This window comes from Natator depressus, chromosome 7 (genome assembly GCF_965152275.1).
Source record: "Natator depressus isolate rNatDep1 chromosome 7, rNatDep2.hap1, whole genome shotgun sequence".
In the NCBI taxonomy this organism is placed as follows: domain Eukaryota; kingdom Metazoa; phylum Chordata; order Testudines; family Cheloniidae; genus Natator; species Natator depressus.
The window spans coordinates 123066730-123093435 of NC_134240.1; the positions used below are offsets into that span (position 1 = coordinate 123066730).

General features: G+C 64.6%; 2 protein-coding genes across 6 annotated transcripts in view; one reads left to right on the plus strand and one right to left on the minus strand.

Annotated features, from left to right (window-relative positions):
- Positions 1-266: 266 nt before the first annotated feature.
- On the plus strand, positions 267-18555 carry GOLGA7B (golgin A7 family member B). 2 transcript variants are annotated; one of them, XM_074959543.1, is made up of 6 exons: positions 267-394; positions 5483-5608; positions 9163-9315; positions 10734-10835; positions 11141-11189; positions 16334-18555. In XM_074959543.1, the coding sequence occupies exons 1-6, from the start codon at positions 383-385 to the stop codon at positions 16600-16602; spliced, it is 711 nt and encodes a 236-aa protein (XP_074815644.1). In that variant the 5' UTR covers positions 267-382; the 3' UTR covers positions 16603-18555. The 2 variants fall into 2 exon arrangements, with proteins under 2 accessions (XP_074815644.1, XP_074815645.1); XM_074959544.1 differs by lacking the exon at positions 16334-18555 and having other exon boundaries at positions 11141-11328.
- Positions 15110-26706, minus strand: part of CRTAC1 (cartilage acidic protein 1) — a 34548-nt gene continuing 22951 nt past the window's right edge. For 2 of the 4 annotated variants that reach the window (XM_074959541.1, XM_074959539.1), the window contains 8 exons: positions 24752-24888; positions 22719-22801; positions 21682-21782; positions 17839-18007; positions 16960-17105; positions 16517-16559; positions 16016-16159; positions 15110-15753 (listed from right to left, as the gene is read on the minus strand). In XM_074959541.1, coding sequence (XP_074815642.1) covers positions 15635-15753; positions 16016-16159; positions 16517-16559; positions 16960-17105; positions 17839-18007; positions 21682-21782; positions 22719-22801; positions 24752-24888 — 942 coding nt within the window. In that variant the 3' untranslated portion in view covers positions 15110-15634. Of the gene's footprint in view, positions 15754-15786; positions 16160-16516; positions 16560-16959; positions 17106-17838; positions 18008-21681; positions 21783-22718; positions 22802-24751; positions 24889-26706 lie in introns of those variants that run through there. The other 2 variants (XM_074959538.1, XM_074959540.1) reach the window with 2 other exon arrangements.

Below are 26706 nucleotides of genomic sequence, written 5' to 3' on the forward strand. Positions count from 1 at the left end.
GGCCCTGCCAGGCCGGGGCTCCCCGCCCCGCTGCTCCGACCCGCCGAGCCCCCCCGCGCCAGCAGTGCACGAGGCGGACCGGGCTCCCCCCAGCGCCGGGATCCGCCCCCCCCGGGATCCCCCCAGCGCTGGGATCCGCCCCCCCCTCGGCTCCCCCCCAGCGCCGGGATCCGCCCCCCCCGGGCTCCCCCCAACTCCGGGATCCGCCCCCCCCGGGCTCCCCCCAGCGCCGGGCTCCGCCCCCCCCGCCCCCAGCCCCTGTTCCCAGCATCCGGGCCGCGCCGCGCAGGCTCAGCCCCGGTTCTGCGCCTCGCTCCGGGCTCCGGGCGCCGAGAAGCGGCTTCAGCACCAGGGACAGAGCCCGCCGGGCCCGCGCCCCGCCATGGCCAGCGAGGTGAGCGGGGGGCGCAGCCTGGGGGGCGGGGGGCACAGGCCGGGAGGGGAGGCGGGGGAGCGGGGGGCTGCAGGGGGGCGGGGGCGCAGCCGGGGGGAGCGGGGGGCACAGGCCGGGAGGGGGGGCGGGAGCGGGGGGCTGCAGGGGGGCGGGGGCCGCAGCCGGGGTGGGGGCGGGGAGCGGGGGGCGCAGGCCGGGCGAGGTCCCCGGGCTCCGGACCGGGGGCGGGGGGCTGCCGACACGGGACACCCGGCCGGCGAGGGCTGCGTGGCGGCTCCCGGCTGCAGCCTGGCGGCTCAGAGGACCGGGCCGGCTTGTCCCTGAGCAAACCTGCATCTTGTCCCAGGGGCTGCCCGGAGCTGGGGGGGGTCCCTGGGCTGCCCGGAGCTGGGGCGGGTCCCAGGGGCTGCCCGGAGCTGGGGGGTGGGTCCAGGGGCTGCCCGGAGCTGGGGGGGGTCCCTGGGCTGCCCGGAGCTGGGGGGGGTCCCAGGGGCTGCCCGGAGCTGGGGGGGGTCCCAGGGGCTGCCCGGAGCTGGGGGGTGGGTCCAGGGGCTGCCCGGAGCTGGGGGGCGTCCCGGGGCTGCCCGGAGCTGGGGGGCATCCCGGGGCTGCCCGGAGCTGGTCCTCGTGTGCGCTGTGGCGAGGTGCCTGTTTCCTTGCACTCCCGCAGTGGAGCCGGCAGCCCATTGCCCAGCCCAGCTGGTGCTGCCTTCGCGACACCCTGCGACCTGTGCACCACCTGCCCGGCCCAATGGGCTGGAGCCACGTGCGGGCACGAGGGAGATGGGGTCGGCACAGCCCCCCATGGGCTGCTCTCTTTGGCCCCCACTCCCTCCCTTCCCAATTCCGGCTGTTGTCCTGCACCCATCCCTGGGGCGTCCCGGCGCCTTCCACAGAGAATCCACAGCAAGAGCCAAATCCCAGTGGGCTCCCTGCCTCTCTGGGTCACAGCTCAGCTGGGGAGGGGGTGTCAGCTGGGTCTGATGGGTGGAGGGGGGGACAGTCAGTGGAGGGGATGTGGGGCAGTGTCTGGGCTGGGGGCACGAGGGGCAGTATTGGGGGCAGGGGCAATATGAGGATAGAGGGGCCTGAGTCAAGGCTGGGGCAGCGGGGGGGGGGCAAGGTTGAGAGGGGCCTGTGTCAAGGCCGGAGCAGCGGGGGGGGGCAGCGTTGAGAGGGGCCTGAGTCAAGGCCAGGGCAGCGAGGGGGGCAGGGGTGAGAGGGGCCTGAGTCAAGGTCGGGGCAGTGGGGGAGAGTGGCAGGGGGCAGAGTTGGGGTAGAGGGGCCTGAGTCAAGGCCGGGGCAGCGGCGGGGGAGGGGCAGAGGGCAGGGGTGAGAGGGGCCTGAGTCAAGGCCGGGGAAGCAGGTGGGGAAGGGGGCAGGGTTGAGAGGGGCCTGAGTCAAGGCCGGGGCAGTGGGGTGGGGGGGGCAGGGTTGAGAGGGGCCTGAGTCAAGGCCGGGGCAGCGGGGGGGGCAGGGGTGAGAGGGGCCTGAGTCAAGGCCGGGGCAGCGGGGGGGGGCAGGGGTGAGAGGGGCCTGAGTCAAGGCCGGGGAAGCAGGTGGGGGGGCAGGGGTGAGAGGGGCCTGAGTCAAGGCCGGGGAAGCAGGTGGGGGGGCAGGGGTGAGAGGGGCCTGAGTCAGGGCCGGGGCAACGGGGTCGGGGGGGCAGGGGTGAGAGGGGCCTGAGTCAAGGCCGGGGCAGCGGGGGGGGGCAGGGGTGAGAGGGGCCTGAGTCAAGGCCGGGGAAGCAGGTGGGGGGGAAGGGGTGAGAGGGGCCTGAGTCAGGGCCGGGGCAGCGGGGTGGGGGGGGCAGGGGTGAGAGGGGCATTCTTATGCAGGTGTCACTGCTGGGTGCTATGCCCCAGCTTTGGCCCAGTCTCTGGGAGGAGCCCGTCAGTGGGCCGGACCCTGAGGGGTCTCCCTCTTCCTCCAGGGTCAGCCCTGGGGCTTCACCACCTCCTTCGGCTGGACCTCCGGGGCTCCAACCCCCCGTTCCCCACCGTGAGCTCTGCCCAGCCAGTCCCGCCGAGCCAGGCCCTGGGGGGACACTCGTCCGCTCTACAGGGATTAAAGCACCTCACGCAGCATCTGCAGTGACGCTCGCCCCGCGCTGGCAGAACGGGCGGGGTTATTCGATGCTTGGCCCCAGGGAGCCCAGAGCACGGGGAGCAGCGTCTGGTGCAGCCAGCTCAATCCCCCAGCCGAGCCGTGTGAGCTCCAGTCCCAGGCGCTGTCTCTGCTGGCCTTCGCCAGGCCCAGCAGAGAGCCCCAGCCTCTCCCAGAGCCCCCATTAGTCCCTGCTGCCCCCCTCCGGCAGGGCCACGCTGAGGGCACAGGCTCCTCACTCCAGGGTCTCTGGGCTCCTGGGTGCTGGCGTTCTGCCCACCGGGGTTTCCAAGGTCTGCTCACATTTTCACTTGTGGGTCGGCCACGACCAGGCCATTCAGTGACCCGCTGTCTGCTCGCATCAACAGCTGTCGTCTGCCCTGGGAGCAAATGGAGCCCTTTCCCCCATGGGGAGCCATGCGAAGCATAGAGGAAAACTGAGGCACATAGGGATATTAAATATTACAGAAAACTCCCACTTTGTCATAGATGGGCTGTCCTTGCCCCTGGCTTGCGGAGTGAGTGTTTCCCCCTTGCTGGTCCCAGGCCTGGCCATGGAGCTGGGGGGTCTCTTCCAGGAGGGGGAGCAGCATCCAGGCTGAGGCCAGCTCCTTCCCCCAATGCTGACCCCTTAGCCAGGAGACAGGAGCACCTCAAAGACACCCTGCAAGATCCAGCCCCCTCCCCAAGCTGGGGCTAGGGCTGTGTCTGCAAGGGGCAGTAGAGGATGGAGGGGCGCTGGGGGGGCACTGAGCCCCTGAGTGCTGCTCGCTCCCCGTACAGTGGGGGTGGGAGTCTGGCTGCAGGGGCACCAGCTGGTAGGGAGGAGTGGTCTCTGCTCACTCTGGGCTGGAGGAAAGGCTTGTGCACCAGAAACAGGGGGAAGGAGCCACCCCAGCTAAGTGCTCTGGGAAAGCACCGAGCCCTTCCCAAGTGCCAAGGCCGGCCCGTGGGCCATGGTGGGGCACAGGGATGGTTAGTTGACACAGAGGATGCGCGTTGGTCATGGAGCCACAGGACCAGTGCTACAGCCCCGGCTTTGGAAGAGTCTCTGGGAGCCCGTCAGTGGGCCAGGCCCCTGGGGGTCCCACTCTTCCTTCCCCCAGGGTGGGCCACTCGGCTTCCCTGTCTCCTTCGGCTGGACGCTGTGCCTTTGGGCCGCCTGCTGCACCCCATGAACTCCATGCAGCGAGTTCAGCTGGGACAGACCCTGAGGGACACTTGTCCAGGCTTCGGGAGCCAGGCACCTCCCTGCGCCAGCGGCTGCAGGGACACATGGGGTTTATTAGTGGCCTGGACACAGCACAGGAAGTCCTTGGTTAGCCCAGAGAAAAGGAAGTGACAGCCTAGTCCATCCTGCTCAGCACAGAGCCCAACCTCCGTCCCTCTGACCTCTCTTTGTCCCAGGTCAGGTGTCCCGACTGCTTCCCATAGCCACCACTTAACTCCCACCTCACCCCCATGCCTTTGTTCCCCAGCTCGGGGGATGCGGTGCAGCCCCCCTCGGAGAGGCGGGAAGTCCACGCCTCTGGGGACTTACTTGCTTGCTAGGGGTTTGTGTCCAGATGATTGGATTTGCCAGTCTTCTCAAGAGCTCCTGATCTTGGACCTAAGGCCCCAGAGAGCTGGACACCAGCCACACCTGTGTCTCTGAGCCGCTGCAGAATGCAAACAACCCTCTCTACCCCGCCGGGTACCCCTGCAGCATACAGGGAAACTGAGGCACACAGAGCCATCAGAAAATGATTACAGAACATTCCCATTTTGTCACCAGGAGGTATGGGGGCGGGAATCAGGGCATGAGTGTGTGTGACAGCACCCACGGATTCACACTCTACACACCAGTGTAACAATCTTTGTACAAAATGTGCCTCGTGAGGGGTCATTTGAAAACGAATAACTCACTGGTCAGGAACAGCCTGGGGAAAGGTCGCAGCCCCATTACCTGCCCGTCAGGACTCCGCCCTGGCTTGGAACGTTGCCAGTACACGTGCAAACCCAGGTGTTGGACGCGTCTGTCCTCAGCACAGGCCTGTGGGGTCCCACCGGCCGCGGTAACCAGGGCCCACGCGAGAGCAGGGGCGGAGACGGCAGGAAACAGAACAAGCTGCATTTGAGCAAACACAAGGGGGGCAGAAGGAGCAGGGAGTGGCTGTGTCGCCACCCTCCCCGTTGGGCTAACTGTTGCTCTGAGGGGTAACTGTCAGCAGATGCCACTTCAAAGGCTCCCTGGCCTATGAAAGCAAGGGGCAGAGAACGCCAAGTTCCCGCCTTCACTAAGAAGACAAAGGCCTGGCACCTTTGGGCTGCAGGGCGCAGTCCTGCCCCAGGAGCGGGTCAGTCCCCCCCACGGGAAGCCAGGGGGACTGACCTGGCCCTTGCTAGACCAAGTGGTAGCCTTTTAGCTGTGAGTTTTCAGCGTTGTCGGCTGGTCACCCCCTCTCCAGTAGTGTCACTGTTAATCTAACCCCGCAGTGCTGCGTGCGAAGGGCGCTGCTCGGGGACGCCCATTAACGCACCACGCTGGGGAACAGTGACTCTGTGCAGGTGCAGGGACCCTTGAGTGCTAAACTGGCCAGGGGTGGGCTGTGGTGTGTGCGTGGAGGGGGTACAGGGGGTGGGGGATGGGACGGCGTGTGTGCACAGGGGGTACGGGGGATGGGATGGGGTGTGTGCAGAGGGGGTACGGGGAGTGGGGGATGGGACGGGGTGTGTGCAGAGGGGGTACGGGGGGTGGGGGATGGGACGGGGTGTGTGCAGAGGGGGTACGGGGGGTGGGGGATGGGACGGGGGGTGTGCAGAGGGGGTACAGGGGGTGGGGGATGGGATGGTGTATGTCACCCAGTCTTTGCCCCCCAGCCTGGGGCTGCAGTCCTGAGCTCTGCTCTGAGTCAGGACCCTCCTTCCCTTCCCCAGAGTCCTGCGGCAGCCCCCTCGCCCCGTCCCTGCCCCGGGTAACCTGCCGCGTCCCTGTCCCCCCAGGCCCATGACCTGCAGGAGCTGCGGCGAAGCGCCTCGCTAGCCACCAAGGTCTTTGTGCAGCGGGATTACAGCGACGGGACCCTCTGCCAATTCCAGACCAAGTTCCCCCTGGAGCTGGACAGCCGGGTAGGAAGCGCGGTGCCCTGCTGCGCTGGCAGGTGACGGGGGTTGGGGGGCAGAGCAGGGCCCGGCAGAGCCTTGGGCAAAGGCCCCTTTGACTGGAGTCCTGGGGGTCCCTGCTGAGATGGCTCAGTTCGGGCAAACTGCACAGGCTGGGGCAGACAATCCCCCACACTGATGGTTATTCTGCTACTTCCATGCACCAAGCCAGCGACAAAACAGCGGCTGCAACACCTCACTGGCTACCTGGAAGCCAACACACAGCTCCCTTCCAGCGACCCAGCCTTGGGCTCCCACCGCACCCCACACCCAACATCACGAGGGTTCCCGAAAATCTCGTTCATCCTAAAAACAGTTCTACCAGTCCCAGAGGAGCAGACACATCACCCACCAGGCTCATGAGCGTCTTAGATCCTGCCAAATGCACGCTGGCGGCCACCGCTTATTAACCAGACGAAAAGGTGTTACAAGAAAAGCGAGAGAGAGTCCTGGTTAAAGGAGCATTAAACATTCAGGCATGAGTCATAGGCCAATCTCAGGGCGATCCAGAATGGACCTGGGGCCCCTGGCCAAGCTTAGGCAGATCTGAAGATAACAAGACCAGGGCCCAAGAGTTCTCTCTAAAGGTCTCTGGCAGGCTAAGACACCTCCTGGCTCCAGGGCTCCCTTGGGTGAAGAGTAGCAGCTCGGAAGCAGAATTACCTAGTTCCTGCATACACACAGGTAATGAGAAAAGGAGGACTTGTGGCACCTTAGAGACTAACCAATTTATTTGAGCATAAGCTTTCGTGAGCTACAGCTCACTTCATCGGATGCATACTGTGGAAAGTGTAGAAGATCTTCTTATACACACAAAGCATAAAAAAATACCTCCTCCCACCCCACTCTCCTGCTGGTCATAGCTTATCTAAAGTGACCACTCTCCTTACAATGTGTATGATAATCAAGGTGGGCCATTTCCAGCACAAATCCAGGTTTGCTCTCCCCCCCCCCAACACACAGAAACCCACTCTCCTGTTGGTAATAGCTTATCTAAAGTTTCAGAGTAGCAGCCGTGTTAGTCGGTATTCGCAAAAAGGAAAGGAGGACTTGTGGCACCTTAGAGACGAACCAATTTATTTGAGCATGAGCTTTCGTGAGCTACAGCTCACTTTCCACAGTATGCAGCTGATGAAGTGAGCTGTAGCTCACGAAAGCTTATGCTCAAATAAATTGGTTCGTCTCTAAGGTGCCACAAGTCCTCCTTTCCTTTTTGCGAATACCGACTAACACGGCTGCTACTCTGACACAGGTAATGAGTTGCATTGCTTAGCAGAAGGCGAGTGACCATCCCAGCAGTTCAGAGACCGTTGACTACAAACTTCCAAGCGAAATACAGCCAGTGACATTATTCCATTCAGGGTTGATCTAAATGTTACTATCCCCATTTGACCTCTGACTCAATAGCTCGGTGACTGACAGGAGCCCCCTGTTTACATGGCTGACATCTAGCAAAGCATAAGGAAACACCCCCATAGCACCCGCCCCCAATCCTCCAACAATGCAGGCTGCATTTCACAGCTCCAGTCTGCGTCCCAGGCTTTGTTAGCTGTTATCCGGAATGGCCCCTTTCACCACTGACATACTTCTCTGAGAGGCCTTTAAAGGTTGGATTTGGGTCATTTAGCCTGCTAGCTGCTTCACCCTTTCTGGCCCTGTGTCACAGCCCGTGACGAAGTGAGACTGTTCTTAACGTTTCCTCTCGCGGGCTGGGCCTGGGGTCACAGCCCCGCTGAGCCCTGGCCCTGGTCGCTCCCTCCCTGCCCTGGGATCACTTCCCAGCAGCGCCTCTGGACCAGGCAAACCTGGTTGGCAGCCGACCTGCCCTGCCTGTGTGTCCCCCGCCCCCAGCTGGGGTCTCAGCTCCCCCCATCCTCAGCGCTGCCCTTGCTGTCCCAGTGGGGGTAGGCAGCGAGCTCGCTGCTTTCCTCACTGCATCAGAGCCAGCGTGAGCCCCTTCTCCGGTGGGCAAGGGGGCAGGGAGCATCTCTCTGTCCCACCCAGCCCCAGGGGTCTGGTTACAGGCAGGCAGGTAGCCTGAGCCTAGCAGCTCCTCCCCGCTGCCAGCCAGGTCATCTGCATTGTCCAGAGGCGCTGCTGGGAAGTGAGTCCAGGGCAGGGAGGGAGCGACCAGGGCCAGGGCTCAGCGGGGCTGTGACCCCAGGCCCAGCCAGCGAGAGGAAACATTAAGAACAGCCCCACTTCGTCACATAGCCCCGTCCCCCGCTCCAGTTATTCCTGGTGTGGGCCTGGGGCCCTGAGGCTGTGTGGACTTGCGATCCCTGGGCACGGCCGGCCAGTGGCTCTCTGGGAAGGGCCTCCCCCCAGCGAGCACAGATGCCAGTGCAGCCTTCAGATGGCGCCCATCATGAACCCCCAGGGTCGGTGCTCAGCAACAGCCTGCAAAGGCCCCCTTCAGGGAGCCAGATCCTCCCAGGGGCTCACTCTGTCACTAGGGGAAGCCCCTCGGCTTCACTGCCCCCTTGGACCGAGCCTTCAGCACCCCTGGGTCATGCCGTGAGCTCCCTCCAGCGCGGCCACCTGAGAGAGACTTGGACCCCCAAGGGGCGCAATGCCCCCCACCTCCAGCCCCTGCAGGGCCACAGCCGGCGCGGTTACAGCAGGAGGGTTATGAGGGGTGTGGAACAGAGCTAGGCAGGCCTTGGGTAGCACCGAGAGCAGGAAGTTACAGCCTGGCCCGTTCGGGTTCCCCAGAGCCCCAGCCAAGCAGTGTCCGCCCTCGGCTTCCGCTCTGTGTTCAAATTCCTGGCCAGCCCCAGCTGTACTTTTCTCAGCCCTTTGTCCAGCTGGTCACACCCGGCTGGCTTCCTGGTTAGTGGGGGCTCCAGGGTCGTTAGCAGCCAGCACGTAGCAAATGTCCCAGGGGTTGTGTTGGCCATTGTCTTCATGGGCCCCCTAGTGACCTGGCCCCCAAACCTGAGCCAGCCAGGAGCCATCCCCACCTTCGTAGTAACCGCCTTTCCCCACCACCTAGCTATCCATGCAGCACATAGAGGAAACTGAGGCACACACCGCATTCATACAAAATAATACAGAAAATTCCCACTCTGGCACATCCCCCGACGAGAGCTGCACCCACAGCCATGGGGTCTGGGCTGGTGGCAGCTGCCCAGGCTCGCGCTGGGCCAGGTCCTGGATGTGCCCAAATGTCTGTGTGCATATGCCCTGGATCTGTGTGTGTGTGCAAACTCGTGGGGGTGGGGAGGTACCCGCCCAGGTGTCTGTGTGCATGTGTATGGGGGGCTTTGTCCTCCTGAGGGGCTCCCTATGGGGCACCGTGCTGGCTGTTCCCTGGGTCCCTGCAGAGTGCCTACCAGCTGAGCTGGTCTGTCTGTGGTCGGGGGGACAGGTGGGGTCCTTCAGGGTCAGCTCACAGGGATGCTCACGAAGCCCCAGCCGCTGATGCAGGGCATGGGCTGAGTGTGGGCAGGGGCTCCCAGTGCCGGCTGGCGGGGCCCCGTGTGACCCCCAACGCCCTCACCCGGGTTTCTCTGCCCCAGCTCGAGCGGCAGCTCTTTGAGGAGACAGTGAAGACCCTCAATGGCTTCTACGCCGAGGCCGAGAAGATCGGGGGCAGCTCCTACCTGGAGGGGTGCCTGGCCTGTGCCACGGCCTACTTCATCTTCCTCTGCATGGAGACCCACTACGAGAAGGTAGGGCCGGCACCTGGGGCCCCCATCTGCCACTGGGTCAGCCCAGCGAAATGCAGGGACAATTGCAGGCCCCAGCAGTGCCCTCCCCCCACCCCCCAGGCCTGGGCTCCCCTGGGTCCCGCCTCCCGTTCCACGGGGGGCAACGGCCTTATTCTCTGTGGTGACCCCCTCGCTCCTTCCTGGCAGGGTCCCCAGGCGGCTCGGAAGGGAAATTCTCCCCGGGTACCCTGCCGTGCCAGCCAGCCGGAGCCTCCCCAGGCATTAACCCCCGAGAGAGAGTGGACCCCTGAGAGGGGCTGTCGCACTGAAGGGGGCTGCCCCCACGGGGCCAAGAGTGGGCACGACCTGTGAGTCTGTGACACGTGGGAACACTTTTAATAGTGGGGGTGCTGAAAGGCAGCCCCCTTACCCCTGTCCGTGCCCCCTTCAGAGCTGGGGCCAGGAGCAGGGCTGTGTCTCTGGGTGGGGAACCCAGACAGGGGTGAGGGGGCTGAGGCCCTCGGGCTCTGAGAGGAGGCTGGGGGCTGCAGACGACTCCCTCATCACACAGGCATCAGGTTGGTGCTGGGCCCGGCTTGCCCTCCCCACAAGGGGCGCAGATTGCAATAGCCACTGCCCCCAAGCTCGGCCCTGTGCCCCCCAGGCGGCAGCCCTGCGAGCCCCAGAGCAGCGGGGCTCGGGGTGACTGGTCTGGGCAGGTGCCGGGGGGGTAACTCAGCCCAGCAAAGCTCTGCACTGGGGATCCCCTTGGGCAGGGAAAGGCCCAGCTCAGGGGTGTTGCTGCCAAGCACCCCAGCTCTCAGGCCCGTGTGTGCCCTGGGACTCACCGGCTGCCTGGCCCTGGCTCCAGAACCCCAGACTGGCTTCTCCGGGTCCCAGCACTCTGGGGGTGGCATCTCACTATTGGTCCAGGCTCCAGCCAGCTCTTCTCCCTGGGCCATCACCAGCAGATGGTTTGACTCTGCCCCAGCCTTCCCCTCAGACATTGCCCCTCCTCTGAGCAGGCGGCTGGCAGCCAGGACTCCTGGGTTCTAGCCCAGCTCTGGGAGGGGAGTGGGTTCTAGTGGTTAGAATGGAGTGGGGCTGGGAGCCAGGACGCCTGGGTTCTAGCCCAGCTCTGCCCCTGACTGTGACCGTGGGCCTGTGCTCCCCGCTCCCTGTTCCCCAGGATCTCCTCCTTTCCCAAAGGGGCAGTGACCCGCCCCCAGAGGCTCTTGCTGTGGGGCAGGCGCAGTGGGGCGGGCGTGCTGGTTAGCATCAGTGAGAGCCAGCACAGCCAAAGGGCCCGATCCCCTGCCAGGGAGGGACGCAGGCTGGTGCCCCGGGCCAGGGAGTCACTGGGTGCGCCCAGGCCTGCGGGTGCTGACTGGGTGCCCGGGGCGGTGGGCCCTGACGGGCTGTCCCCTTTGCCCTCGCAGGTGCTGAAGAAGATCTCCAAGTACATCCAGGAGCAGAATGAGCAGGTCTACGCGCCACGGGGCCTGCTGCTCACCGACCCTGTGGAGCGGGGCATGCGGGTCGTATCCTCCTGGGCTGGCTGGGCGGGTGGGCATGGGGCAGGGAAGATGGGCATGGATGAGCCTGGCGGGACGGGCGCGGGCACAGCGTGATGCTCTTACAGTGGTGCGTATGGCTGCCGCAGACAGGCCCCTCTCTGCAACGCCAGCCCTGCCCCGAGCCCACGACCAGGCCCCAGTCGGGGTGGCGAGGGGCTGGAGGGCCCTGGCTGACCTCAGAAGTGGGAGCAGAGACGGGCACCGCCCTGCCTGCCCGTCCCCCTGCCCAGCAGCCCTTGTCCGGCTGTCGGTCCTTAGCCCGGGCCCAGATCGAGATCTCCATCTACGAGGACAGATGCAGCAGCCGCAGCACCAGCAGCCGCAGCAGCAGCAGCGGGGGCGGGGGGGGCCGGTGACTGGCAGCGAGTCCCTGCGGGGACCTGCACTGCCGGGACCAAGGCCTCGCCGAGCTGCGCCGGCTGCGGTACCAGAGCACCCGGTTCTGAGCGCCCCGGCAGGGCGGGGCGGGCGGCCGCTGGGGGGACCCCCGCGGAGACCTGCTGCCGGAGCGGGGCGAGGGCGCCTCGGGCGAGCCCCCTGGGGCCCCTCGGCAGCCAGCCCAGCCCAGAGCCAATGGCCCTGAGCCAGGACTTGCCCCCCAGCCCATGCCCTGGGCAGTGCCGCCTGGGGCCTCACCCTCCCATAAAGCCAGGAGCTGAGGGAGCTGCAGAGGGGCAGCGGGGTGAGTGTGATCGGGGGGTCTCCAGCTCGCGCGGAGCAGCCTCCCGCCGGCCACTGCTCCTGCTGCCGTGAGCGTAGCCCCGGCACGTGGCGCATGCACGGCCCTGCTGTGGCTGGCAAAGCCCTGGGCACCAGCTTCCTCTCCAGGTTGGGCCCGGCCCTGTATCGCCCTGACCCACCAGCGAGCCTGGTTCCCTGGCCATGTCCTTGCCCCATCCCCGCGATCCCCTCCCAGCTTGCAACTCCCACTCCCCATGCCCAGCTGTTCGGGCCAGAGACCGGGCTTGGAGGGGACCATCCGCCATGGCTGGGTCACCGTCACCCTCCCCTGCGTGAATGAGCCCACGTGGGACACTGGTGGACGTGCGGGGGAGAGGGAGGGGCTGGGGGTGACGGCACCTCCCAGGGGGTCACCAACTCTTGCCAAACTCGCCAAACTCCTCCTCAGCCGAAGGGATTGAAGCCCGTGAGCCCGCGGGTGTGGCCAGCCCCACGCCTGCTGCAGCCCCTATGTCCCAGCCCCGCCTCTCTGCCTGCTCCCCTCTGCAGGAGGGGTGTTTGCACCCTGGGAGCTGCCTGGCCCGGCCCCGTCCTGCCTGCCCCCCATGTCCCTTCCCTGCACGTCCCCTGCATGAGCCTGTCGCTTCCCCGCGGCATGAACCGCCCCAGCCCAGGGCTCGTGTGGAGTGCGTGGCCCCAGCGCTGGGGCCATGTCCTGGGGGCTTTGTGCCCCCCATCAAAGGTTAAAGTGTTGACCCTACCGACGGGGGAGGAGTGACCCATCAGCCCCATCGGGGTGCCCCCCCAAGGCAGCTTTCCTGGAAGGTGCCCCCCGCGTCCTGCCTGGGCCGTGTGAGCTAGGTGCACACCCAGTGGCCCGCAGGGGGTGAGCTGAACTAGGCTAGTAGCCAGCCCGCCTCACCGGGCCAGCTCTGGTGGGGGCAGGGAGGGGGCTACAGAGGAGAGGCCTGGCCCTGTGGGGCAGGGGCAGGGGCGCTGAAGGGAACGGGGCTGCGGGCGAGAGGTGAGGTTCCCTGGCCGGGATGATACCGGAGGCCAAAGTGAAGGGCCCTGGATCTGGCGATACGAGTCTGCCCTACACAGAGTGGGCGCTGCAGGGCCTGGGGCAGACGGGGGCTGGGGCTGGGGCCCGGGGCAGGGCTGAGCAGATGTCGCTCTCAGAGGGCTCTGGGAGGGCAGGCTGGGGGCACAGAGCACCGGGAACGGCCCCTGCCCCCCATGGACACACAATAAAGGGGGCAGGGGCCGTGTCAAGGGGGCATGGGAAGCTGGCAGCTGGGGGCCCTGTTGGCTGGGACAGGGCCCCTCCTGGCCTGGGGGTGGCAGCCGGCCAGGTCTGGACCGACACCACAATCGCAGGGCTGGGGAGCCTGCCTCTCCTGGCCTGGCACCCTGGGGGCAAAGCTGGGTGTGTGTGTGGCTGGCACATGGGCTGGCCCAGAGCAGGCTACAGGGAAACCAGCCCCCTCCCCTGGCTGATGTAACCCCCCCTGCCTGGGGCCCCGCTCCATCCTGCTCCTCCCCAGAGCTAGCTCCCCTGGCTGCGGGGCCTGGCCCCACCTGGTGTAAAAGGCGGCACTGCAGCTGGCAGTCCGTGCAGGGCGCTGTACAGCCCCCCGCTACTGGATCCAGTGGCGCCTGCACCCCCAGCACACACTGCGCCACCTGGGGAGGGGGTGCTCAGGAACACAAATCCAACAGGCGGTGACAGAAGAGACTGGGGGCGTGGGGAAGGGGGGGCACATTCAGGAGAAGGGGAAAGGGGCCAAGAGTGGGGGTGACAGCGGGGGCCAGGGCATGGCTGGGCGGGCAGTACCCAGAGTGCCAAAGAACAAGGGGGCAGGAAATCACATGGGAAAATCAGTGCGGGGGAGAGGGGGCTTCACCCTGGTGTGGGGCAGGGGGCAGCCCTGGGCTAGGGCTTGCCCTGGGTGTGGGGCAGCCCTGGGCTAGAGGGGCAGGCAGTGGTGCTGGTCGGGGCCCAGGGAGACGCCACGGTGGCAGTGGCAGGAGCCCTGCTCATTGTGGCAGACGTGGTCGCACAGGCCCGGCTGCTCCTGGCACTCGTCCACGTCTGAAAGGGAAGGGGAGGGCGTCACCCCACTGAGCCCAGGAGGGCCACGGGCACCGGGCTCCCTCGCCTGCGGGCCAGGCCCGGGGGCTGCTGGGCGGGATCAGGGAGGCGGTGTCAAGCTCTGTGTGACGCCCGGGCAGGGGGCCGGGCAGAGACAGCCGCGCCGGGGGGGCCCGCAGATGCCCTGCCTGTGCCAGTCCCGGCCACGCACGGGCTCCCTGGGCACCTTGTCCGAATTAACCCCTGCGCTGCCGCAGCCTCCAGGCCGCTCTGCCCTCCAGCCTGGGACAATGGGGGGGCAGCCCCTTCCCCGGGCCCAGCTGCCTGCTGCTATCCCGCTCCTGGCCCAGCCCCGCCTGCCCCCGGCCTGGGGCCCGGCTCCAGCCGACCCTGCGAAGGCCCCCCGGGTGTCGGTGCAGAGCTGGCTGCAGTCATGCAGCCCCCGGGCACATTCGTCAGTGTCTGGGGGAGCACAGGGAGAGAGCGGGGGTCACTGGGCGGAGCTCCAGCAAGCCCCGCCCCCTGAGCCTCACACTTCCCGGGGACCCGCAGGCTGCCGAACTGTGCCTTGGCCGAGACAGGCATGTGACCGCCCTTTCCAACCAATCGCCCTTCAAACCGGAGCGGCTCATTCATTTCGGGAGCCAAAAGCTGATTGGCTGAGACGGGGTCACAGGACTGTCACACCTCCTCCGCCCCCCCAGTGCAGAACAGCTGGGGTGGGGTGTTACAGATGTCCTGTAGGGGCCCCTGATTGACCCCACCCTGCCGCTCCCTGGTTGCCCCAGCCCTGCCAGCCTCCTGGGCTGCCCCAGCTCTCCCCAGCCCCGTTCCACCAGCCCCACCCCAGCAGGAGCTAATGGGGCTGGAGGCAGCCCGTAGCACCCACCCGCACATGGGTGCCGACGCCGTGGGCAAGCTGGGCAGCACGACGAGCTCTCAGCCCCATGCACGGCAGCGGCTGGCTCGTGTCAGCTGGGACCGGTACAGCTGAGTCCGACGCCCACCCTCCTGCTCCCGCCCCCCTCCATCCCCTTCCCCACGGCTCTCGGACCCTGCCCGGGCCCCAGGCCCCCGCACGCGCAGAGCCAGGGGACCGGGCCCCAAGCCAGCAGGGCGCTAGCCCCGCTTGGTGGAGAAAGAGCCAGTCACTCTCCCGGGGACCAGAAATCGGGGCCCTGGGACCTGCGTACCCATCCCATAGGCGGAGCAGCGAGGGGTCCTGCCGGGGCGCGAGAGGGGGTACGACCTCCTAGCACAAGGGGTGGGGGGACAGCGCTCTCATGCGCCACCTGCACCCCATGCAGCCCCACACCATGACCCGGCCTCAGCCCAGGCCCCAGGCACCCAGGGCGCTGGCGCCCGCCCTCAGCCCCTCCCCCGCCCTCGGCCGAGCTTGGAGCCAACAGGGCCCCCAGGCCAGGGCATGGCCCCCACAAGCAACTCAGCAGGCAGGTGCAAATAGACAGGATAGAGTTTATTGGGTCGCTTCCCTGGGGAGGGGCTGGAAGACTGAGCCGGGTCCAACTCCAGACAGTGGGGTCAATACGCTAGAAAACACAGCGGGGGGCGTCTCCCCCACAGCGAGCGGGGCCGGGTGCATCCTCCGTGGCCCAGAGAGGGGCCAGGTGAGGCAAACCTTGCAGGCCAAACCAGCAGGCACATGCTACGGAATCGATTCGACTGAGCATCCATCTCTGTTAAGGGCAAGCTCCCACGACGGGGGCGCTGACGGGGTCACAGGGCGCCTCCCTGTCTGTTTTCTCAGAAAACAGGCGAGGGGTGATTGGCACGTGGCTCTGCCTCCAGCGCGGTCGCTGCTGTGGCCCGGGCGGCTCCGTGCCCTTCTCAAAGATGGCCGCCGCACTGCCAGGGCTTCGAGGGGCATTGGACGGGGTGGGGGAAAGGGGCAGAGAGACAGGAGGACGGAGAGGCGGAGAGAGGCAGAGAGACCGTCCAGTCCATATACACAGGTCATTGGCAAAGGTCAAAGTGCATAGAAGTGAAGGCAGAGTCCGAGGCCCAGTGGGAGGAGGGGGTTTGGGGGGCGCCAGGCCCAGAGCCGGCTCCCTGCAGAGGGGTATCCACCGAAAAAGGCCACTTGCGCTGCACAGAGAAGGAGAGACAGAGAGGAGGGGAGGGAGGGTCAGTGGCAGGCAGTTGGGGCAGAGGCGGGTCGGGGCCAGCCCTGCCATGGGGCTGGGAGCTCTGTGCTTGGACCAGCTCCAGGAGCACGGGCAGCTTCACGTGGCCTGCGGGGGGCGCCGAAACACCTTGAAACAGGTACCCAGGCTCCCCAGAGCGACCTGGGACTTGAACCGCCCCTGGGCAGGGGCTGGCCTGGCTCTCCCCCCGCCGTGGCACTCACCCACGCAGGCCGTGCCGTCCTCGCTGGGCTCGAAGCCCCGGCTGCAGCGCCGGTTGCTGCGGCACCGGTACCCGCCGTACGTGTTGACGCAGACCGGCTTTTCCCTGGGGCACACGAAGGGGAACGCGGCACACTCGTCCGTGTCTGGAAGTGGACAGGGCACAGCGTGAGCCCTGGGCTCCGGGGAAGGCGCTACGGCTCCCCACCTGCCCAGACACAACAGCCCCCATGGCTGGGGCCCCAGCGCCCCCAGGGTGCAGCCCCCAGGCCGGCCAGGCTGCAGCCCTGCAGCAAATCTTTGCCCTACAGCCACCCCCCGCCCCCGCCAGGCTGCAGCCCCCCTGCCAAGTAACCAGCCCAGAAATGCCCTGGCACACAGCCCCTCCCCCTGGCCATGCCACAGCCCAAGTCCCCGCGCCTGCCTGCCACCCAGCCAGAGCGATCCTGTGGCTCCTGCCTGGCACAGCCCCTCCCGCGGGCGCCTCACAAGCAGCGACTCACCAACACAGCGTCCGTTCTCGTGCTGGGAGAATCCCTGGCCGCACTGCATCAAGGGGAGAAGCAGAGACCCGGGGGGCTGGAATTAGTGTGGGGAGCGGCTGCCCCAGGCCCCCCAGCTCCCCCTGCTGGGCACTGGTCAGTGAGGGGCAGGCTCAGGGCCCACCCTGTCTGCAGCCAGGCAGGGGGCACGGGGCACTGACTCCCCAGCGCTCTGGAGCCCGCACACCAGGGACGGCGTCGCACAGGGCAGGGCAGCTGGCAGGGGTGGCTGGGCCTTGCCTGCCTGGGTGAGGCCAGAGGCACCATGTCCCTTGGCCTGTCCCATCCAAGCGGGTGTCTGCGTCCTGTCGGCTCCTTGTGCCATGTCCCCCGCCCTGCCTCTGGGAGGTGCCCCTGGCCCGGCCCTGCCCCACTCCGTGCCAGGTGCGCTGCATGGCACTCACCTCCAGCGAGGCGGGCGGGAGCTGCCCCTCAGCACCCTGGGGGTAGGGGATCTCCAGCACCGAGTTGGTCTCGCTGCTGGCCACAGCCCGGGCCACGACCCTGCCATCTGGCCACGTCACCTCCAGGCTGCTGGCTTCGTCCTGGCCTGTAGAGGAGGAGCCATCAGAGCGGGCAGCCGCGGGGCTGGGCCCAGCCTGGAGCAGGACTAGGGGGAGCAGATCTCAGCAGAGAAAGCTGCTGTCTGCCCAGGGGGCCCTCCTTTCCCTGCTGAGAGCAGCAGCTTGGGGTGCAGTGGGGTGAGCAGGGCGAGGGCCCAGCACCAAGACGCTGTTCGGTCTGGTTCCCGAGCGCTTGGCTGCCCTGCTCACCCCGCAGGCCTGGCTGGGCCGGAAACAGGTGTGGAGGGGTCGGGGGCTCATGGGGCATGGAAACACTCACCTCTCTGCAGAGCAGCAGCTGGGGAGGGCAGCAGGGGATGCTCGGCTCCCCCTCCCAGCCCAGGCAGCGGGCACCTTGCTGCAGCCAACGCTTTGAACCCCAACAATGAGACCCTCCAAGCCCCCCAATCTGTTAGCCACCGACTATCCAGGACAGAGCGTTTTAAAGGAACAGACCCTTCCACGGTGGGGCTACCAGGGGGCTGTGGGTCGGGAGTGAGGGGCACCAGCAGGTCTGGGGGGAACCCAGGGCTGGTCTAGTAGGGGGCAGTGGGTCACAATTATGGGGCAGAGGCAGAGCTGGGGAACACAGCGTGGGAGTCTAATGCTGCCGTGACCCCATGTCTCAGCTCCAACCAGGAGCCACAGACAGATGCCCAGGGCTTCCTGGGGGCGGGGCAAGGGCCGGGCTTCTCTCAGGCCAGGCTGCCAGCGACTCACCTAGGCCAAAGTGCGCCACGGGCTCCATCTCGCACAGGTAGCCCGAGCCACCGTCGATGATGCGCAGGTGTGCCCCGCTGCGCCGGGTGAACAGCACCACCCTGGCCCCCCGCGCAAAGGCCCCGAAGCGGGTGCGCGGGATGACGCGGAGCCAATTATTGCCAGCGCCCTGCAGGGGACAGACGGGTGAGACGAACCGGGCAGCGGGGTGGGGATTTTCTGGGAATAGTTTGTATGAATACTCTGTGTGCCTCAGTTTCCCCCGTGAAGAAGTGGGACTGTTCTTAATGTTTTCTCTGAATATTGGGTGGGTGCCTCAGTTTCCCCTAGGCATTTCTTAAGTATCTAGGTGGTGGGATAAGGGGGTGTGATTGTTGCAGAGCCCGAGAGGGCCAGTGTGATGGTGTCTGCACAGAGAATGGCCAACACCCTGTCTCCTAGCCACTGATGGCCTGGGCCCCTCCCCTGCAAAGGTGCCGACTGAAGGGGTTGGAGAACAAAGAGATCAGGTGGCCTCCTGACCGGGAAAGACACAAAGGCCAGAGGAGGGGCTGGAGAGTTTCAGTTTGGAGCTGGCTGGGGAAATGGAGGGAGGCCCAGATGAGGCTCTGGCCTCCCTGCCCCCCAAGATGGACCTGACTGAGGGGTCCTGTTCTCTGTACCTACAAAGCTCTGTTCTAGACCGTGTTCCTGTCATCTAATAAACCTCTGTTTTACTGGCTGGCTGAGAGTCCCATCTGACTGCGGAGTTGGGGGGCAGGACCCTCTGGCTTCCCCAGGACCCCGCCTGGGCGGACTCGCTGTGGGAAGCGCACGGAGGGGCAGAGGATGCTGAATGCTCCGAGGTCAGACCCAGGAAGGGGGAAGCCGGGTGAGCTGTGTGTCCTGCAGACAGGCTGCTCAGAGAGAGGAGGCTCTCCCAGAGTCCTGCCTGGCTTCGTAGGGAGCAGCTCCAGAGCACCGCCCGGGGACTCCGTGACACCCCCCATGCTGCTTTGTCACCTAGGGGTGGAGAAGGGCTGGATACTTGGGTGTGTGGGCCAGGCTGTTACTTCCTGCTCTTGATACTACCCAAGGCCTGCCTAGCTCTGTTCCACACCCCTCATAACCCTCCTGATGTAACCGTGCCGGCTGCGGCCGGAGGTGGGGGGCATTGCGCCCCTTGGGGGTCCAAGTCTCTCTCAGGTGGACTCGCTGAAGGGAGCTCACAGCATGACTCAGGGGTGCTGAAGGCTCGGTCCAAGGAGGCGGTGAAGCCCAGGGGCTTCCCCTAGTGACAGAGCGAGCCCCTGGGAGGGTCTGGCTCCCTGAAGGGGGCCTTCTCGGGATGTTGAAGAAAACCAGCCCTGTGGGTTGGTGACGGGGGAGCAGAGGCAGGCTGGGGAAGGCACCACGAGGATGGGAGGTTGATGAACGTACCAGAAGTATTTTGCCGTTAAGTGACTGGCAGCCAGGAAACAAGAGCAGCCAAAAGGAACAGCAGGAAAACGGCGTGTGACCTGCCCCTGGGGGCACTGCCAGCCTCTGCAGGGAGAGGGGGCTCCGTGGGGGGAAGCGGGCAGCCGCTGGGACGGCTGGAGAAGGACGATCAGTCCAGGAAACAGGTTCTAGGAGGGTCTGAGAGCAGCAGAGGCAGCAGCCCGTGCAGCAGCAGGGCCTCCGTGCGACCTGGGTCCCCCGTCTCGCAGGGGGTGTCCTCGCGACCTGGGTCCCGACAGTCTGACTGGAGTGGTGGGGAGCTGAGAGCGAAGGGGCGAGAGGACCCGGAGGAGCGAAAGCACGAGGTGGAGCAGCAGGAGAAGCGGGAGCTGGAGGATCCGAGGGGAGAGAGGCCCCACCGATGGGTATGTGGGGAAAGGCTGCCAATTCCGCAGGGAGCCTAGCTCCCCAATCGGTGCTCCAGTTTCAGTGGGGGGCTGAGATGCCGACCTCACTGCCCTTGGGAACAGCGGCAGATTGAACTCAGGGACCCTGCGGCCCAGCTCCGCTCTGTCACCCCTTCCTCAGCCCCAGAGCGCTAGGAGCACATGGCCAGGTGGATGGAGTCCATTCTGCAGCTATGAACAAGTCGAACAGGCTCCGCTGCTCAGGTCTGAATGGACCCCGAGGCTTATGGGACACAGTTCTGGGGTGTGCAGAAGGCCCTGGGGGGGGACCTGCATGGAAGCCGCCCCCCAGCTGAGGTCACCACACTGCAGGGGGTGTAGCCTGGCGGGGTTGGAGCAGCTCCGTGACCTGGGGCCCCTGACAGCTTGGAGGTGGGGGGAGCGGAGCGGAAAACGTGGCTGGCGGCCAGGAAGCCAAAGGATCTGCACAGTGCAGGCAGGCTGGCAGAGCAGTTTGTGGGCAGCAGGGCCAGGCATGGAGAGACCCGGAGGGACTGGCCCAGGTCGGGGACCCAAAGAGGGGCCACCCAGGGGTGCCCCAGAAGCAGGACTCTAGTAAGCCCAAACCAGGGGTGACGGTGGATGCGGCTGTCCCCCTCCAAGGGACCTCAGAGACCTGTGATGTAATTTCTGTAGGCAAAACACCCCAGGGTTATGGAAGCAGCAGCCAAGCAGAACCCATGACCGGTTAACTCAGCAGGAGCCCGGCGGGGGGACTCCAGCTCCCCACGGGACAGCCTGGCTGTGGCTCTGGGAGGAAGCCCACGATCAATGTACAGGCTGCGCAGGGCAACCCGCAGGAAGCAGGCGTGTTTGTCCCCAGAGGGTGGATGGGAAGAAAGGGCAGGTACTGGACACAGGTGCTGGGGTGATGCTGGCACAGCCTCAGTGGTGGGCCCAGATCAGTTAGTGCCCATGAATCTTGCGCCCTGGGGGGGTGTTTGGCCCCTCAGTGAAGAACTACTTGAGACAGGGACCAAGAGGCAGGGGTGCAGGATCAGTGACCTGCAGAGGTGCTGATGGGGGATGATCTGGACATGTGGCTACAGCCTGCACACACTCCCCAGCCTCGACCCGGGGTCGCAGACTGCCCCAGGGGGAGGGAGCCTCCGGCTGGGGGAGACACACTCCCGGGGACCAGGCTGAATAGGGCAGAGCCAGAGACTTCGTCTGGGGGGAGCGGGGTGGCACAGTGGGAATGTGCTTAATGTTTACTCTGAATACTCGGTGTGTGCCTCAGTTTCCCGTGTGTTACTCAAGTATCTAGGCTGCAGAGACTCCAAGAGGGCAGGTGTGACTGCTGATTGGCTGTCTGGGCACAGAGAACCCGGCACTTTGTATCCTGGCAACTGATGGCCAGAGCTTGTCCCCCGGCAAGAGGAAGAGACAAAGGACTGGGGGTGGGTGGGGGCAGCTGGGCGTGTCTGAGGCTGGGCGGCTGGAAGTGAGTCAGTCTCCTGGTTTGGGTCTCCGGGGGGAGGGCCCAGGGCTCTGGATCCTCCCGCAACAATGGACTTTTCTGAATGTCCCCGATTTCTGCGCTCACAAGCTCTGTTCTACGCTGGGGGCCCGACGACTAATAACCCGTCTGTGTCACACACTGGCTGAGAGTCATGGCTGGCTGTGGAGTGGGGGGCAGGGCCCTTTGGGGGCGGGTGAGGCTTCCCCAGGGGTCCCATCCAGGGGCACTCCCTGCCGGGAGCTCCCGGGGTGAACGGGGCTGAACGCTCCGAGGTCAGGCCCAGGAAGCACCGACGCCCAGGAGGCTTCTTGCCCTGGTGAGCGTGTGCCCTGAGGGGAGCCATGCTGCCCGAGAGCCCTGCCCGACTTCATTCAGAGCGGTGCCCGCACCCCCAGCCTGCGACTCTGTGACAAGGGGAAACTGAGGCACGCACAGCAGTCATACAAGTCTTTACAGCAAAGCCCCACTGTGGCCCAGCATGGGGCCCCAACGCACCTGGGTGCCCCTGAAGACTGAGAGTGGCTGCGCCATGGACTCGCCATGGGACAGGATCAGGTCCAGAAGCCCATCGCCATCGAAGTCAGTCACTGCACCCCCTGCAACGACAGCAGGGGCTGGGGGTCAGCCCCCATCGCAATCCCCCACCTCCCCCGCCCAGCTCTGCCCGTCTCTCACGCCAGCCCCTCCTAGCCCTGGCGCAGCCTGCACCTGGGACTGGCTCAGATGACCACAGGCTTGCAGGGATGATCCACCCCACGCCCAGTAGCCATGGTCGGTCGGGCTGCAGGCAGCCCAGAGGGACAGCGGCCGGGGAGGCAGCCCTGGCTAGAAAGGGCCGTTCCTTGCCTAAGATGAAAGAGAGTCAGTGTCAGAGGCAGGGGTAGAACCCAGGAGTCCTGACCCCCTACAACCCACGCTCCTCCCAGAGCTCAGGATGGAACCCAGGAGTCCTGGCTCCCAGCCCCCCATGCTCTGACCACTAGATCATGCTGCCTGTCAGTAGCCTCTTCAACTTTCCTGACTGTCACCCTGCAGCACGCACGGAGCCACCCCAAGGTTCGGGTCCCTGGGGATGGGGTTACATCAGCAGCCACTGACCTGTGCCAGGCTTGGCTCCCTGGGGCCCCACATCGAGGGGGCAGCACCCTGACCCCGACCCCCAGGAACTGACAGCGTCACTGGGCAGATGAGGGCGCAGAGAGGCCGGGCCAGGCCAGGGCCCTGCTGTTCTGGGGCAGGGATGGGAGACAACAAATGGAGCCATCGATCCAGCCGCCCGCAACCCGGAGCCAACCCAGGATTCGCCCGCTTGCTCCACCTCCCGCCCAGCTGCTGCAGCTCCCCACCCAGCCCTGCAGGCGCCCCCTGCTGACCGGGGCTGACTCATGTGTCACCCCACTGACCCCCACAGCGCCCAGGGGTCCCCAGGCAGTACAGCTTGGGGGCATCTCAGCACCTGGCCCTGCCGGGGTTGGCCCAGCCCCTGGGGGTCAGGGGAGCCCGACAGCAGGGGTGCAGCGTGGGGGACTCACCAGTGCCCCGGCCCTCGGGCTCCATGGCGTCTCCTGGGTTCAGCTCTTCGATGACGGGGTCCGAGTGCTCCCTGCGGACGATCCTGCAGGGGACGAGGGTGAGAGCCAGGCCCCAGGGCCCCCAACCCCACCGCTGCCCAAACCCCTCCATGTCTGCTGGCCACATGACCCCCTGCCACAGCGAGCCTCTGGCTCCACGCAGGGTCCCTGGGCTGCAAGGGGCAGGGTTGGCAGAGGGTGCAGCCCTGTCGGGTGAGAGCCTATGCCAGTGCTGCATCCTGGCGAGGAGCCCTGCCTGGCACACACAGCATCGCCTCCCTTCGGCACCAGGCAGGGACAGGCCGTGGCTGAGGGGCTCGGAGCCCCTGATGGAGAGACTGTGCCAGGACCCAGCAGAGCCAGATGGGCCTTGGTGTGGGTGAATGGCTGGGGTCGGAGGGTGGCCGTGTGGGGACTTAGCAGGCCCTATTCCCTCCTCCGAAATGGGGCAGGGCCTGTGTGACGCAGCAGGGCGTGGGGCGGATTTAACCTGGGAATGTTGCAGGGGAGTTTCATTGGGGATGGGAGACTTCCCTTGAGGGAAGATACCTGATCCTGTAACCTGAGCCAGGAGGGGGGTTGGGGTGGTGACACCTTCTGCCCAGGAAACTGGACAAAGGCTGGAGGAGGAGCTGCGGGGAGGCTGGGGGAGACGGCTGGAGGGGTTTCGAGTTTTGGGAGTTGGCTGGGGAAGAGGAGGGAGCCCCAAGGCTGGGGTCTAATCTCCCTGCCCCCCAGAAGGGCCTGACTAAGGGGTCCTGTTTATGCCTTCAAGCTCTGGTCTGGACTGTGTTCCTGTCGTTTCTAATAAACCTTCTGTTCTACCGGCTGGCTGAGAGTCACGGTGAATCGCAGGAAGTGGGGGTGCAGGGCTCTGACTCCCCCTCATGCCGTGTCAGCCTGCCCCTGGGGCTGAGGCTGAGGCTGCCCTCGCTATTGTATCTGGGCAGCCTGGGCCCTGGGCACTGCCCCGCAGGAGAGACAGCCCTGACCTGAAGAGCTGAGGCCCCGATCCGGCAGTGGGATTTGTGTGGGCCTGGCCATGGGGCCCATCCTTCCACACAGCAAATGGCAGGATGCGGCCTGAGCCCAGAAGTGCTGCTGTGAGAGGGTGTGGGGAACAGGGGGCGGGTGGTGGCAATGGGGTCAGGAGTGCATGGGGGGGAGGCTCAGGGGCAGGCTCAGGGAGCTAATCCATCCTGGCAGCGGGGCCAGGGACATGAGGGGAGATGTGGGGCCCAGGCTCAGCCCATGCCAGCTGGCTGTGCAGAGCGGTGGGAGCAGAGGGGAGGGGTATCCTGGCTGGGGGATGCTCTGTGCCCACGGTCAGAACATGTCTCTTGGCATTGGCTGTCGCCACTGGCGGGGAGCTCACCCGCAGCAGCGTGTTGGCTGGGGCAAAGCAAGGGTGCCCCCCAGAAACCAGCAGCAAAGCCAGCAGCTGGAGGGGAAACCCCACAGGATGGCTTAACCCTTTCCCTGCCCACTGAGCAGACCCAGCTGGCGCTGCCCGGGGGGCACCATAGAGCATGCAGAGCTGTGCCCCCAGGAGGCCCCGTCTGCGGGACACGCTGTCACCGCACAGGCAGCCGGGGCCTGGTCGCTGCACTGATACTCTCCATCTGGGACAAATGAGCGGTTTGGTGCTAACGAGCCATCGATCCCCACAATTAATGAGGGGCTGCTGCACAGAACCCAGGGCATTAGCGCTGTGAGTGAGGGGCTGATAATGACATTGCAAAGGGCTTCGTCACAGTGGCTGGTGCCCATGGGCTCTCGAGGGCACACCTCCTGGCTCCTGGGCACTGAGCACACCTCCACGCCAGGGGCACCGGAATCCAGTCTGCCCGCCCTCCCTACCTACTGGGCATGCAGCTGTGGCCCCTGGCTCTCCTGGGCATGTTGCCCATCTCCTGGGTGGGCAGGTGAGCTGCTCCCATCCCCCGCCCGGTAGGCAGCCCGCCCTGTGACCCTGCCCCGGCGGGTGGCCCTACCGGAAGAGGCGGTTGGCAGAGGAGCCCCGGTACGCGATGTTGTTGAAGAACACCTCCAGCTCCTGGTCGTTGTCGAAGTCGGCTGCGAGGACAGTGCGGACGGGGGACGGCATGGAGAACTTGGGGGTGGCGATGTCCTGTGGGACAGACGGGTCAGGGGGTAGTAGTAGGATTTATTTTTTGTATAATTTAGAATGAAGGATAAAGAATAAGAAGATCATAATGTAGCCATGACTGTTTTTCTTCTGCATTGCAATTTGATGTTTCTGTTCAAAACGTTCCGTGTTGTGTGTGACTGAGGAATGGGTGTTAAGAGATAAGTGTGAAGGCAATCACTGAACCAGATGGTCTAGGGAGGAACCAGAGACAGACTGTCATAACCATAAGGGTAGCCTAAAATTCCTCCTTACCTGTAAGGGGTTAAGAAGCTCAAATAACCTGACTGGCACCTGACCAAAGGAACCAATGGGGACAAAAGATACTTTCAAATCTGGGGAGAGGGGAGACTGTTTGTTTTGGGTTCTTTGTTTGTGTGGCCGTTCTCTCTTGGGACTGAGAGAGGCCAGACAGAAATCCATCTTCTCCAGCCCATCCTAATCCAAGTCTCCAATATTGCAACCAGTGTAGGTAAGCCAGGCAAGGTGGATTTGTTTATCTTTTGTTTTGCTTGTGAATTTCCCCTGTGTTAAGAGGGAGGTTTATTCCTGTTTTCTGTAACTTTAAGGTTTTGCCCAGAGGGGGATCCTCTGTGTTTTGAATCTGGACACCCTGTAAAGTATTTTCCATCCTGATTGTACAGAGATGATTTTTACCTTTCTTTTTTTTTTTTTTAAATAAAATCCTTCTTTTAAGAACCTGACTGATTTTTCCATTGTTCCAAGACCCAGGGGTTTGGGTCTTTGATCATTTTGTAACCAATTGGTTAGGATATTATTCTCAAGCTTCCCCAGGAAAGGGGGTATAAAGGCTTGGGGGGATTGCTGGGGGAAGAGGAACTCCAAGTGCTCCTTTTCCCTGGTTCTTTGTTAAATCACTTGGTGGTGGCAGCATACCTCAGTCCAAGGACAAACAGAGATTTTTGCCTTGGGGAAGTTTTTAACCTAAGCTGGTAGAAATAAGCTTAGGGGGTCTTTCATGCGGGTCCCCACGTCTGTACCCTAGAGTTCAGAGTGGGGAGGGAACCCTGACACAGATGCAAGGGCACCAGGAGGCTGCAACATGCCCCATTTGAGATGTCAGAGGAAGGCAGATTGATGACTCAAAAGATGAGATGGGCACCCGTCAATGGGGACAAGGTAGCAGTGATCAAAACCAGCCTGGGACAACTCCCTGAGAAACTTGATGAAAGAACAAGATCCAGGATGAGAAGTACAATGTAAGAAAACGAGCCCTCGTCAGATGACGATTGATTACAGCGTGAGGGTGCAGACCTCATGGGTCCCAAGGAAGGAAAATCATGAGAGAGAGAGACAATGTATATTCTAATTGTTGTATCTTCAATAAACGCGGCATATTGCCTTTTCCCCTGAAAAAAGATCCCGTGTGCTTCTTATAAGCATAACAAGGGCCATGGAGCGATGGGGAGCTGCAGCGCTCGGTGGGCTGGGCAGCACAGCTGGAAGTGCCAAGGGATATCTTTAGGAATGTGGTGTGCCTCAGTTTCCCCTGTGCTGTTCCCCCATGGGTGGGATAGGACTCTTTCCTCTCAGGACAGGCTGAGACAAGGGTGGGGCGTTGCCTGGCTGTCTGTGCCTGGCCCCAGATCAGTGGAGATTTGAGATGCCGACGGCAAATCCAGTCCCCAGGACACTGACACCCAGCACCCAAGGGGACAGAGATCTCCCCGCTTCTGCGCAAGGAGGCTGAGACACGCCCCCCAGCTGGAGATCAAAGGGCTGGGATGGGGGTGGGGGGCTCAGAGGGGGCTGCTGGAAGAAGTCGGGGTTCTCACCAGG

Excerpts from the sequence above, each read along its gene's own strand:
- GOLGA7B (XM_074959543.1), top strand. Across the intron at positions 9,316-10,733 it reads TGGAGACCCACTACGAGAAG|GTGCTGAAGAAGATCTCCAA; the intron begins GTAGGGCCGGCA and ends TTGCCCTCGCAG. Across the intron at positions 11,190-16,333 it reads CAGCAGCCGCAGCACCAGCA|GCCCCCGCCAGGCTGCAGCC; the intron begins GCCGCAGCAGCA and ends CAGCCACCCCCC.